Source organism: Terrapene carolina, unplaced genomic scaffold (assembly GCF_002925995.2).
Source record: "Terrapene carolina triunguis isolate 2854851 unplaced genomic scaffold, T_m_triunguis-2.0 Scaffold89, whole genome shotgun sequence".
Lineage (NCBI taxonomy): Eukaryota > Metazoa > Chordata > Testudines > Emydidae > Terrapene > Terrapene triunguis.
In genome coordinates, this window is record NW_020664440.1 from 29,777,839 (window position 1) to 29,792,767 (window position 14,929).

Genomic DNA, 14,929 nt, shown 5'->3' on the forward strand with positions numbered 1-14,929 from the left:
CTATTCTCATAGCATCTCCTAACAGGTATCTAAAACAGCCTTCATTAAAATCAGATACACGTTATGCAAAGAAAAGCAAAAGACACATTTTAATTCTGTGCTTCCTAAAAAGAAATACTGAAGTTCTATTACTTCATTTAATGTGTGCACTTTATCTCCAAACCAAAACCCCACCATTACACCACTGTCCCATAATGCACCAGTTCTTATCTTAAGAGATATCTAAAAAAGACAGTCTAGAAACAAGGGGATTTATTCTTATTTTTACTTGCAACAGCAGAAAGGAAGTTGTTGGACTCTATTCTAAGAAAGACAGCCAACTCAGTGGGATTTTTGTCTCTCACATGGATGTGAAAATACGGTCTTTAGAATTTTAACTGATTTTACCATATACTGAGTTCATCAGTCTCGGCATATGAAATTTCAAAAGCCTATTTTTCACATTTCAAGTACATGGTATACCATGTACTGGAGGCAGCACGGTCTAATGGACTGAGCATGGGACCAGGAACCAACTATATTTGTTATGATCCTGTGTGACCTCAAGCAAATGCCACCGCCTCAGTTTCCCACCTCTAAAGCTTTAATCTTGAGGTCCAATAACAAGGCAGTAGCACAGAAGAGAATAGAACCCTGGAGTCCTTACTCCCAGTCTCTTGCTTGAAGCACTAGACCGTGTTCCCTCTGTCGTTTTTTTTGTTTGCTCAGAACCAGTTTATCCAACTCTTCAGATATCTGCAGATGACTCATTTACCTTCCACTATAATCCTGTGGAAACAGAAGGACAGCAAGTTCTGGAACTTCAGGAACAAAGTTGCAAACATTTTGCCAAGAATTCCACTGGGTCTACACCATGGGAAGAGAGTCTACCAGTCTAACTTGACAGCCGTCTATTTTTCCCCCACTCACAAGACCCCTTCTTAACAGCAGATTTTAACATAAGAACTATTTATCTCTGCTTTGCGTAAACAAAAGTGGCTGTTTATAGTTGTTAATCAGTCATGATTGGGATAAGGAGTCTGCACAGGGTCTCCTATTGACAAAAGCATATTGTATGGCTTCAGATTGCATTCTTCAGTCCTAGGTCTGTGTAGCTGAACAGAGATCCAATGGAGAATTATGAAGATTCTTTCATCTCAAATCCCGTGCCTGCATTCATTATGCTTTTCAAACCCCAGATGCTCTACCAATGAGGCTATTTAATGTCTTTAACCATAGGAATAGCTTCAAGTAAACATTTATTTTGATTTCTCAGACTTTGTAAGAAGCTTGCAAAGAGTTCTCGGAAACCAACTGCAAGCCTGACATTTTTAGTGGTTTGAAACTCAGCTTGTTTTACGACAGACCCTACATCTCAGACCAAAAAAAACCAGCACGGCCAATAGCTATAGGATTTTGTAGTTTCAAAGGACTGCAAGTATTTTCTACCTGGTTGTATCACCTCTCAAAATGCCAGAAAGCATCCCAAAACAAAACAATTAGCCCCATCCAGAAGAGATATACCTTAGTAATATTGATCTCTGAACAAGCCCTTTACTAAGGCCTGGGATTTTCAAAAGTCACTAGCAATTGTGGGCATCTCAGTTTTTGGTTAACCAGTTTGCCACACTTTAAAGGAACCTCATTCAGTAAATGAGGAGCACCTGCCCTCTTCAGATCAAGATGCTTTAATGGTATCTTAAGGTGGGCATCCAAGAAAAGTTGAGTCACTCAAAACCATTGGTTACCTGTGAAAGTGTTGGCCTAGTGCTGCTTCTACTTATTTCCTTGTTGCACTCTCCTGCCCTTTTATATCAGGAATAACCAACAGGTTTTAACAAGAGATGCTCCAGTGAATTAAGGCTTCCTCTACTCCACTAGAAAGCCTGGAGCTGTAGTGTCTCAGTGTTTTTGGTCTGAGTGAAGACTTTAGGTGCTAGCCTAACAACTATTAAATGCTGTCTAGGAAGATAAAGCTCAACTCAACGACATCTGCTCTCCTCTAATGATGGGCCAGAGAATGGTTTGTGCTGTGGTTAAAGTTTCTCATTTAGGAGCTGTGATTGGGTGAAAAAGAGCATGTGAGCTCTCTTCAGCAGGACACCTGTGAAGACAGTCTAGCCAAATGGATTAAGTTTGGAGGCCATATGGGCAGGCTGCCAGCATGGTGATAAATCTGCTTTAGAGAGCACATAATGCTGGGAGCTACACTCACATTCAGACAGATTAAGTGACCCATGGACCATGTGTTCTATGGGTATTATGAGAGGCCTGTAGATTTAGACCCAGTGCTTTAACACTGGAGATATAGTAGTATTCTTAAAATACACTAAGAAATATCTAACAGGTGGAGCATAGCAAATTAACCATGAGTGGAATGGTTATACTGAGACTTAGCAGGATCCAGTAAAATAAAGCACTTTTGTGCACCAGGAGACCCAAGCTCTCACCCTGTTTCTCAGCACTTGTTATAGGACATCAGAGCACATCACTCTCTATGTGACTCAATTCTCTCATCTATAGTACTTAAAATAACTTATTGTGAAGTGCTTTCAGATTCTTGGATATAAAGTGCTGAGTGCTAAGCATTACTGTCAGTACAGTTCTGGGTCCCCATTGGTTAGATGCTGCCTTTTATCTAACAGAAATCCATTATATTTTAGCTATACAAGTGTTTATTGTATAAACACAGTACAGCACAATATAACTAAGCAGCGTGATCATTATTTACCTAGTCAAAAATGGTGCTACTGTTTTCCCATCAAGAACTTGTGATGGTCATCTTTCAGCCTCTCTAAATCAAAGTCAAAGATCTTACTTTCTGGTTTGAAATACAATTTGCTTTTCTTATTAGCTCTGGCATCACTTTATTGCTCTGAGTGTAATATTACTACTTCATTTCTCCTCCATCATCAAGCCGGTAATTTTTAAGTGGATGCTGATAAGCCTGTGATCTTAACTGCTACAAAACCAAACCAATTACTTTAAAACTCCCAGCTAGGCAACAGCCTGTTGGATTCTGTAAGCAGAGGGGCAACTTATCGATTAGATAAAGCCATTTCGGCTAGCTGAGATGGAAAGGACTTCCGATTCATAACATACACCTTTGAATTGTCACATCAGATGGGTTTTATTATTTAAAAGAAAGTTACATTCTGTAGCTTCAGAACTTCATTCGTCAGACACACAGCCATTGGTATTTTACGTGTTTTGAGATTCAATTTTTCATTAGAAATTAGTGCTGGTTTCACAGCCCGGAGACAGAGGTCCTCCATATTTATCGTACAGCATAGATAACAGCAGTGCATGCTTATCCAGCACCGTCCAACCCTTTTCAAGAAGACTATCCTATCACTGACCTGCCAGCTGAGATGAGGAGACCATCTGCAGAGATTGAAGGGAGCAGATGTACTCTTCAGGGAAGTTTCAAAGTTAGCCTTTGTTAACTAGTAAAGAATGTCTTAGCTAGTACTCCCTTGAATTAATCATTGATCAGGGAGCTGCCAGTTATGGTGGTAACCAATTCACCAGCACACTGCCCATACCAGCACTCCCCACATCAATACAGACAGGGAGTTGTAATTCTGCCTGGTATTTCTTTGCTGCTGAATAAAATGTACACCCAACACCAGAAGGCAGGCTGGCAACTTTGCCTTTCTCTGCTATGGGGGAGAAATTAGGATGTCTCACACAAGACGGAGCGTCAGAATAGCAGACACGCTTGCTGACAGCCTTGTCACTAACCTCACATTTGTGAGGCATTTGATTAAATAAAGTTATTGTTAAACTTGATCTGAGCTATGTTAGAAGTTCAATTTCAGGTAACGGAATGGTTATTTGTCACAACTGCATCTGCATCATTGTGTCCCATCAGACACTGAAATAATGGATAAAAATACTTCAAATTAAGCATATTATTTTTATGAAGAGCTACAAAGCCATGCAATAGTAATAACTATGGATGAGAGGGGATAGCTACAAACTTGACACTAATTCCACATATTGATGCTCCCCAATGTTCAAACCCCAAGCAAGAAGTGGAAGAGGAATATGAACAGCGGCTACACCTCTGAAGCCTTCCATTTAGTTGCAGTCAAACACACGCTCCACTAGCTATTTAAAATAAAGCTTTCTGGGGCTCAGAGAAGCTTTCAAGGATACAGAATGCTTGTTACTCACTCAAGAGACTAGCTTCTGAATCTCATCTAAAGGGCCCTTTAATATAAGGATAATGCTTCAGAAACTACACTTTCATACAAATTCAGATACAGTTGAATAGACTTTTCAGGCACCTCTTATGCCTTTTTTTTTTTTTACTTTATGTTTCTATCAAATCAAGTGGAGATTTCTACTCCAACTGCCTATGTAATGTCCAGTCATGGATGTAGCAATTTTATCAACCTTAACTAGCTCTCGGAATCAACCAATGAAGTTAAGGGGGTCTCCTGGCCTGCAGATTCCTCCACCACCATTTCTTTGTGCCCACCTATTTGTATAAAGCCTTGAAATCAGGTTTTATCAATGAATTTGTAGTGTTTGATAACCACAGACTGCGTGGTATAAGCTTCAAAAATACTATGCTTGTTAGACCAAAAGGTTTTACAACCTTAATCATGGAGCCTTGATCACTTTTGTTGTAGGCCATCCCTGTGATTTTCCATTAATTAAGCGCTCGCTTTTGTTGCTAGGACAAATGTAGATCTCCCTAGTCAACAGCAGTTGTGAAAGAGTGGCTACAGAATGCGGTACTAAGTACCAGTGCTTGGATGAAGTGTTTCGATGCCTTTGCCTTTACCACTTAGTGGAACCATGGTGTATGGTAGCGGTAGAGTTTTCTTACAGCAGCACTGCCATAATTAAGGGTTTCAGTGTTTCTTAATATCTGACCTCTCATGCACCTCCCAATGGAGAATATTAAACAGGATTGACTTGTTTTGCCAACCAAAGTCAGAACCACCAATAGCGTCCTCCTTCTCCCTGACAGAGTTTTAAGGACAGCCTGGATCATTATAACTGCCAATTTTGAGATCAGGGAGTGGATGGGGCTCTCTTCAGATCCCCTTTACACCACTTCATGAACATCCAAAGGGGAGCACTAAGCAAAGCACTCCTGCCTATCCTCCCAAGAAATCAGAAGTTAAATCTAGACCAGGGATCGGCAACCTTTGGCACGCAGCCCGCCACGCGGTAAGCCCCTATTGGCCTGCAGCGGCGAACCGCGGCCAGTGGGAGCCGCGATCAGCCAAACCTGTGGACGTGGCAGGTAAACAAACCGGCCCAGCTCACCAGGGTGCTTACCCTGGCGGGCCGCGTTCCAAAGGTTGCCGATCCCTGATCTAGACCTTCCATACAGCAGCAATACTAACTACCATGCCACCTGGATTTAACGCCAAAGAATAAAGTTCAAGACTTCTGTCATCCTCTTCAATAAACGAAAAGTTCCTTCCGTTCACAAATGAAGTAGTGAGTCTGTTCTTAAACAATCATGTGTGTTTTCATCCTCTCATTTCAGGTACTCTATCCACTTACCCTTCCATCTAGCTTCATATCACTAGGATTTCCACTTCTTGAAACCAACAAACTGGCTTAAGGACAATTACGAATTTTTCACATTACTTTGAGCAGGCTGATTCCCAGCTCACACCATGAAGACATCCAGGAGTAAAGCCCACATGCTTTCTCCTTAAGAGGATCACACATCATTTTGATTTTTCTAGCTGCAAAACAGGACTATTTGTGTGACTGTCTGGTAACAGTGCAGTCTCATATGGACAGCGGATATGTTTTTTCCCATTGTTGAAGAAAATGAAGGTTCAGGAGCAACACAATAAGCCTGCAGCCAGCGCTTACTGCTGCAGACTGCATTCAGTAGCAACACAAATGCTCCTACGGTGTTCCTACATTGGCAATATTGCAATTACAGTATCAGTGTAGTGCAACATGTCTATTCACGACACTGCCAGGCTCTGAAACATTTCAGTGATGCAACAAGCAGTAAAGCCAACTACTAGCTATGTAAGTTTCTTTCCAAACAATGCCCAGGACAGCACCTTGATGATACACAGCAGCCCTGCAGCTGGTTTGGTATGATAAAGAAAGCAAACAAGGCCTGCCCCCCTCTTCTGTCAACTCTTCCATAATTAAGTACAGTAACAGAGTGAAAAGTTGCTGAGAAGTCTATGGTTAAAGTCTGCATATTTCTCAATCTCAGGATTGTTTTCCCACATTCTCCCCTAGCAAATCTGATCACTGGAGAAAAGAAACTATTATTACTTGCAGTAAATATTCTGCAGCTCTACAGCACCTTTCAAGCAAGGATTCATTATGCTTTATTCATTAAGGCTCAAAACCGTCCCCTAAGGAAAATACAAAAATATCATGGGGGAAATTGAGACACAGCAAGGTGAAGTGTCTTGTTATAGTGACTCCGTGACAGAGCTCAGAAACAACTACTATTTTCTACACCCAAGTCCCTGCACTAGTGAGAAGACAAACCTCAATCTCCCTGCCTTCTAAGACCCAGAGAATTATAAAGCTGATTCCCTAACGGCAAAAAGTAAAGTATCTATAAACAGGGCCAATGATTTGCCTTAACTGGGTTCTGATTTGTATTCCAGTAGTGGAGAGGTTCCAGATGAGCTCAGGGTCCCATGTATAGTGCTTAGCATAAAAGAAATCCTTGCCCCAGAAAGCTTCATCTGGATCGACAAAATGCGAGGGGAAACTGAGGCATGGAATGGCAGGTACTTTGCTCAAAGTCAGAGCAGGTCACTGGTAGAGCTGGGAATAAAACCCAGGATTCCTGAGTCCCAGTTCAATGCCCTAATCATTAGGCTACATCACTTCTGTATAGCTCTCAACAGAAACCCTGTGTATCCGGGTTTCTCTGGAACACTGAATGTTCTCTGGTATCTTCTTCAGGCTATGTGGGGAAAGGTGGGGAGGGAAAGAAATGTGGACAAGGGTAACAATTTTTAGAGTGAACAATACTGCATCTTGAAATGAAATGCTAAACACGTGGGCAGGGTAGCCTGGTAATCAAGCCGCATCATTTAAAATAGCGTATTAAAGTTATCTTACAGGCTGAATGACAGGGATAAGGGAAGGCCAGAAAGTACAAGGCATTTTGCTGGGTTGTAGTGGTAACTATAAGAGTGCTTAAAAAAATTGCGTTCAGTGTAAGACAACCCTGATGACATAAGATGCATATGAGTGGTTTGTAACCAGTAATAAAATCTTAATTAACTTCTTTGCTATGATTTAAGTCAGTAGAAGTCTATACATTTAAGGAGTTACTGTATAATATTCATAGTGTTATTCTCGCTTACTAAGCATGCACAAAATCTGATTTTTCAGAAGTGCTAAGGACCAACAGCTCTCATTGACTCCAACTGGAATTATGACTGTGCAGCATCAATGAAACTCAGGCACGAGTCATCATGCATAAACAATTCACTAGGCCAGGGGTAGGCAACCTATGGCACGCGTGCTGAAGGTAGCACGCGAGCTGATTTTCAGTAGCACTCACACTGCCCGGGTCCTGGCCACCGGTCCGGGGGGCTCTGCATTTTAATTTTATTTTAAATGAAGCTTCTTAAACATTTTAAAAACCTTATTTACTTTACATATATAACTAAACTATTGTTGTATTATAGACTTATAGAAAGAGACCTTCTAAAAACGTTAAAATGTATTACTGGCACGCAAAACCTTAAATTAGAGTGAATAAATGAAGACTTGGCACACCACTTCTGAAAGGTTGCCGACCCCTGCACTAGGCAAACAGATGGTTTTAAATCTACAGAAGTGTTGCTCCTTCAAATGAAGGAGATAGTCCACATTTTGGACTAACAACACACAGATTTTTTTTTTAAATGTTATTTGCAGTGGGATTTAAAAAAAATTCAGTGCAAACAACATCTAGAACAAAAACAAGAATCCAGATAAGATATACAAAGTACTGTAATAAACATTTGGTTTCGTGAATGGAAAAAAAAGCCAGATAGATTTAACCAACACTTTTTAAAATGCATCTGGTATGCTACCTATGCTTTTAGTATAGATACATTAACAAGCATTGAATTAGCTTAATCCCCTGGGTACAGATGGGTAAACTGAACTGAAGAGAGGGCAAGTGATTTGCCCAAGGTCACAAAGCAAGTTACACCCAGGATAAGAACCCAGGATTTCTGACACCCATCCCATGTTCTAATCACTAGATCACACTGCCTCTCCAACAGCAGAAGACATGGATGTTGCCTGCAAGTTGTACCAAAATGATGTGGCATATCATCCTGCATATGTTTTCATCTGAGTTTAAGGCACAGACCGTGCATATTTAATCTTCTTGGGGGACAGAGTCCACACCTGATTCTAGAAGTAACATGACCCTGAAGCCATTCTGCCTCCTGATTACAACTTGTCTCTTAAACTGTAGTGCCAACGGCCATCAAGATGGCTCAACATTTATAGAGCATTAGCTTATCTGGAGGATTTGAGGAGAAAGGTTTGTGAAACAACTCAGCTATCCTAGGAATCAAACAATTGTGGTGAATCAGAGAATAAATAGCCCTCAAATACTGGGTGAAAGGGCTGCATTTCAGAGCAGACAGGGTGATGGATTAACCTATAACCATGAAATCAAAGCACTAAACTGCTGAGTAATAACCTCCCTTTGCACCCCAGTTCAGGCACCAAATAAAACATCTGGGAGGAGGGGGTGGAGAAGCAGCATGACGCAAGGTACCAGAAAGGCAGACATTCAGACTTCAGCCCCACAGCATGCGAGTATAAAGCATGCTGCCTCATACTGCTTCACTTGCCCTTAACCCTACAGATCTGCCCTGTTCACAAGTAGGAAAGCCATTTCATCTCCTTTAAGATTAGACTCGCTTGGCATTTCAATAGGGTGTTGGGGCTTTACGAGGAAAGGTGGAAACTGTTATACAGCTCATACGGTGAGATGAGCAGCGTCTACAGCCACCCTGGAAAACCAGCTTCTGAACCAAATGAAATAAATTCTATCTAGTGAGAAAAACATGCCAGGCTGGCATATTCCCACACAGAAGACAGGGAATATAGTAAGCAAATTAAAAAGGAAGCCCCGTGCCATGAATTTTTAAAACTAATCAAGCATTTCTGCTCTGGATGTGTGTGTCAAAAGATGAAATTGTGTCTTTTATTGTTATGGCTGTTATAAGAGGCTCTGCCACTTTAAGAGCTGTCACCTGCCCAGTTCTTCCTCCCCCCCCCCCCCCCCAGGCATCTGCACTGCAGATCTTTGCAAGGGAAGCTAGCTTGCCAGCTCCCAACACGGAGCCTGACAGGGATACAAAGGGAACTAAAGCACAGCCTCCTCCTCCTATTTTGGACAGCTCCCCCTAAATGAAGGGGGGATTTAACCACACACTGCTTTGTTTGATATGCTCTCCCTCCATCCCCACTCCATTTAATGCGCTGCAACATGACAAAAGGGAGCATTTGCAATTGTTACCACCCCCTCAAAAACAGAGATCACTGCAAGTTTCCACCAGCCCCCCACCCCTCTTCCACTTGCCCTGAGAAATGTCTGACTGAGAAAGGGATTTTTCTAGGAATTAATGTATTTTCCCACTGCCCATGTCTGGTATTAAACAATGCAGGAGGATGGGATGTGTGTATACATCTTGCATCATCTGCCACCCACCCCTTGTGGAGGGGTGGTCCAGCGGGTATTGTGCTCTCTCCACCCTCCTTCATTTTTAGACAATGCCTGCTGTTTTGGGGCACTCCAAAGGGAGAAATGTGTTGCTCTGCAGAAGTGTCCTTTAGAGACAGAGATGGTAAAAGACATCCCCAGTTTGGGAGGTTCAGAAAGATCTGGAGGGGTGAACACCACCAAATGCAAAGGGAATCTGCTCTATCCCCTCCCTTCAGTTCAGACACTGCTCCCTGACCCAGTCCCCGCTCTGATGCCAGAGGGGTCACTGTCAGAATGAAACTAGAAAGTGCAACACAGACATTCTGCAATCCCCACCTCCCCAATCTGAGTCCCCAATCCCCTGCCTCCCACCAAAACTCATCCTGCCCTAAAATCACACCCTTAACCATCCAAAATCCACAGTATCTACCCAGCCCTAATCCAAACCCCACCACAATTCTCTCCCCACCATCCCCGAATGCTAAACCATGCCTTAACTCCCACTATCACCCCAATCCACCCGCTTCCTACGCTAATCTCAGCCCCCTGAAAAACAACCATGCCCCTAAACTCTGTCCCTCGAGCTTCTCCCATCCTCAATTCAAGCCCCACACGCCACATTCCTGCCACCCTTGTCCCTCACTAGCCCCCACAGACAGTAAACCTCATCCCTTCCCCCAAATCCTACAGCTCTGAACCCCACGCCCCTCGCCTCGATCCATCCTCCTGCCTGAGGCCCCTTGCCCCAAATCTCAGCCCACTGAAATCTTACCGCCCACTCACCCTCCAAACCCAAACTGCCCCCCCCCAGCCCCTAATGCCAGACCCCCCCCCCCCCCGGCGGCTCCTCTCTCTCGCCACCCCCCACGCGGGCTTTTCCCTCCTCAACGCCTCCGCCCCCCGGCTGTCATCAGGCTGTTCCCCGCCGGCCGCCCGGGCTCTGCCCACCCAGCTACTTACCCGGCTGTTCCACCTCCCCCCAGTCTGTCCACCGGCTGTTCCCCCCATTCGCCGCCGCTCCCCCCACCCCCGGCTATTTGCCCCCCAACCCGGCTGTTCCTTGACCCTCCCCCCGGGCTCTTACCAGCGCAGGACTGGGAGCTCGTCCCCTTACAGTCGCGGCCGCCCGCGGGGATCGGGGTGGTACCCGGCTCAGAGGGGCCCCCTCCGGCGGAGGAGGAGATATACGGCGACTGGGTGGCGGGGTCGGCCATCTCCGCGACAGCAACAGGAGCCTCAACACACTAAGCGTCCGTCCCTCACGGCGGGAAGATACGGACTGGAGTGACGCCGCGCAACGGACCTCGGTCCTCCTAGGACAGATTGGGAGGGCTGCTCATTGCGCATGTGCCATTGGGGAGGGCTGAGAAGAAGGTGTACACTACGCAAGCCCTTGGAGGTGGAGGCCGGACGGTTGGGCACCGGGCATGCGCCGCTGGAACAGAGTGAGGCTCGCAACGCGCAGGCGCCAACGGACGCGAGGTATTGACTGTGCGGGTTGCTGCGCCTCTTGAGTTTCAGGGTTGGAAGCTGCTCGTTACGCTGTGGGCAAGGGCGGAGTGCCTCATCCTTCTACGCATGCGTAATGAATATCTCAGCCTGAAACTAAACATATGCGCTCTGGGCACCAGAAAACCAGACTAAGGCGGGTGACGCCCCGCTGAGTCGAGGCAGGAGGGCGCATGCAGCTCTGAATTGATTCTTTGGTTTGAGTTTAATGGGAAGGGAGAATTTTTCTTTCATTTATTTCCCTCCACTCTTTCCCATAATTTCTCTCCTTTCCCCCTCTTCTTGTTTTGTCGCTTTCATTTTCTCTATTTCCCCATTCCCTCTTTTCTCTTTCAATTTTCTTTTCATCTTCCCCTTCTCTCTCAAATAAAAAAAGGCATTTAAATACATTTCCTTTCAAACAGCCCCTCCCCAGAGCAATGGGGCTGGGACTTAACACCCCACTGAGAGGTGCCTGGGGTGGCTCCCCTCTGAGTGATTGTCACAGACAGGCACGGCTGCGTTGGTCATACTCAGGATGGCTCCCTGTTCTTGGAGCTATTGTCTCAGGCTCTCTGCAGATGCCACAGCATTAGTTACAACTGGATCATCCTTTCAAACTTTTCTCCCCAACCACAGAAGCTAGAAACTTCCTTTGTTTATAAATGGAAATTGAGCTTTTGATGCAATCAAATGACTCCAGAAGCTGCTATCCAAAAGTGCCAACAGCCCTGCATGGCTGCACCAGCGCTGTGATCGTCCCAGGATTGGGGCCCCCTACATTAGCTGTGAGGATTGTTGCTTCGGATCTGGCTGGAGGAGCTATCTGCACTTTGCTGCTTATCGGTCTGGTTAAGATAACGTCTTTTGTTTCCTTATCACAGTGATTTTACCTTTCCATTCTCTGGTTAAGGAATTGGATCACTGCGTGCCCCAAAGGACAGGCTATCAGTGCCCTTTAGGGCAAAGTGGGAGAGACTGCATTTCAGGTATTTGAATATGTGGCAGGCTTAACTTCATCCACTCTGGAATTTCTGATGCATCAGCAGAACCTAAACAGTTGCTGATGCATATTTGCTTTCAAACCTATTCCCATCAGGGCTGTTTCTCTTCCTGAGTGCCTACTGGAGGCAATCTTGGTCTCCAGATAGAGAAATACCACATCATTCTGCTGCAGCATTACCTAAGAGGTAGGATCAGAGAAGGGAGTGGCTTCTAGTGCGTTTGGGAACAACCCGCAATCAGAAATCCTGAGTTCTATCCACAGCTCTAGGAAGGGAGTAGTGTCTAGTGGGCTAGAGTAGGTGGAAACAGGGAATCAGGACTCCTGGGTTCTATTCTGAACTCTAGGAAGAGGATGTAATAAGACTTGTAGGCTCCTCAATCAGCTTCTTCTTCCTGCACTGTGTTTAGGGAACAGCACTGTACCACACTGGGTCATGGGGCCAGGATGGAGTGTGAGGGAAGAGTGCCCCCTACTGAATCACTCACCATGCAGCACAGTGCCCAACAGTGCCGCACTGGAGTCCGCAATGACTCTGAAGGCTGAGTGAACCCTACTGGCAGCACAGATGCTACAAGTAAAATTGCTTGGGAACAAATATTTTCACCTGAGAAACTTGTAGACATTTTGTAATAAATAAGATAAAATCTTTAATTAAAGGCTGAAAGCAAAATTGTTGTTTTTAAGGACATGAAAGTTTCATAAAAGTTGCACAAACATTTTCCATCCATTTCAAATTCACTGTCCTCTTGCAAACAGCAGAATTGCCACCCTTTCCACCCAAACATGAGAAAAGATAGTCCAGCGGTGGGGCCGTTAGCCTTCAGCTTGAGAGATCCATGTTCAATTCCCCATTCTGCCACAGCCTTGCTGTGTGACCCTGGGGAAGTCACCTTGTCTGTGCCTCAGTTTCTCCATTTGTAAAATAGGAATAAATAACCCTTCCTTCCAGGGGGGTTGTCCATTATAGAATATGAGGTGCTGAAATACTATGGTGATGGGGGCAGATAAATACCTTATATTATTATAATACGTAGCTCTTCTATAGCACTTTTCATCAGTAGATCTCAAAGTGTTTTACAAAGGTCAGTATCATTATCCCCATTTTACAGATGCGGAAATTGAGGCATATAAAAGTTACTTGCTTGGCTTGCCCAAGATTACTCACCAAAGCAGAGGCAAAGCTGGGAACAGAATCCAGGCTTCCTGTTTCTTAGCTAGAGAGAAGCATTCAGAAATCATGCATTGGGCCTTAAAAAAATCAGTTTGAAAATCAGATGTTCTGAATATAAAACGGGGTTGCCTGCAATAGTGGGGGACTGGACTCGATGTCCCAGGAGTGCTTCCTTCCAGTTCTGTGTTCCCATGACAAGGCAGAACAGGGACATAATTTTCCTGTGCCATTGAGACATATGTTTAACCTACTGGTTTGGCATGTTTTATGCATCCCCTCTATGCTCAATCTGCAGGAAATGTGGCTCTCTTACAGCTCTCGGGTGTCTTACACCCCCTACCCTGGCTTTCCAAAGAATATCATAGCAAATGAAAGGTCTTGGGGCTTATCTTCAAGGTGTTCCATGACCGAGACCCAGGGCTTCTCAAGGTGCCTAAAGCTCCAGGACAAAGACTGTAGTTAACAACTTGGCCTTGCTAGCACCATGGAGCTCTCTGCAACAAGGGTAAAACTTGTCTGTACAGGGGCTGGAGCTTTCTCAGGGGCTGGTACCAGGCTGTGGCATGGACTCCCCCAGGAACTAAGGGCCATTCCAAACCTACCCACCTTCTGCTCCAAGTGCTCATTTATTTGACCTTGCCTTCTCTAACGTAAACATGTATACACAAGGGGGTCTCACACATTGTAGGTACTGTCAGACAGGTTCATTGCACACACCAGGGCTCCTTGCATCCCTCCCTTCTCCCCCCAAGATGCCTGTGTGCAGCTCTCCCATTCCTCTCTATTTAAGGAAATCCTTGTAACCTGTCCATCATCTCCCTCATGCCAGGGGCTCTCTGTCCCCCCATTCCACCCACCCACCATACCAGTGTCTCCCATTCATGTCAGGGACTCCGTGTGGCCCAAATTCCTCACATGCCGGGGACTCTGTGTCTCCTCCATTCTTCCCTTCCTGCATACTAGTGTCCCTCATTCTCCCTGCTATGCCAAGGGCTTTGTGTGGCCCCCATGCCTGCATGCAAAGGGCTGTGTGCGTTGCCCATTGTCTTCTCCCCACCCCCTTCAATAACAGCAGTAGGTGCTCATGCTTTTGGCTCTGGGAGTTGCAGGGACAATCCCTCCTGTTGCTCAAGATGCAGTATCTCGTGTGAAACTGGTGGTGAACATCCTAACTGAGCAACAGAGGGTCTTGTGGCACCTTTAAGACTAACAGATGTATTGGAGCATAAGCTTTCGTGGGTGAATGCCCACTTCATCAGATGCATTCACCCACGAAAGCTTATGCTCCAATACATCTGTTAGTCTTAAAGGTGCCACAAGACTCTCTGTTGCTTTTTACAGATCCAGACTAACATGGCTACCCCTCTGATCCTAACTGAGGCGAGGGAGACCTGATCTATACTGGGGCCTCCAGGTACTACTGGAATACATGATTAGTAATGATAACAGTAAATGTGTAGAGGCCCTGCTCTCCAGCCACGCAGGACTCCTCTTCTGCAACCAGCCCACAGAGCTCCTTCGCTACTACAGTCAGTTCTATCTCTGGAGTCCCAGCCCCTGGGACACAGACTCTTTCCCAGAAGCTGGGCAGCAAGGTTAACTACAG

The 14,929-nt window shown here is 45.0% G+C and overlaps 1 protein-coding gene across 2 annotated transcripts in view; it reads right to left on the reverse strand.

Annotated features, from left to right (window-relative positions):
* RTN3 (reticulon 3) overlaps nucleotides 1-11,133 on the reverse strand; it is a 36,030-nt gene extending 24,897 nt beyond the window's left edge. Inside the window, exon 1 of one of the 2 annotated variants that reach the window (XM_024213600.3) lies at nucleotides 10,743-11,133. In XM_024213600.3, coding sequence (XP_024069368.2) covers nucleotides 10,743-10,872 — 130 coding nt within the window. In that variant the 5' untranslated portion in view covers nucleotides 10,873-11,133. The remainder of the gene's footprint in view (nucleotides 1-10,742) is intronic. The other variant, XM_024213599.2, reaches the window with a different exon arrangement.
* Nucleotides 11,134-14,929: the final 3,796 nt, after the last annotated feature.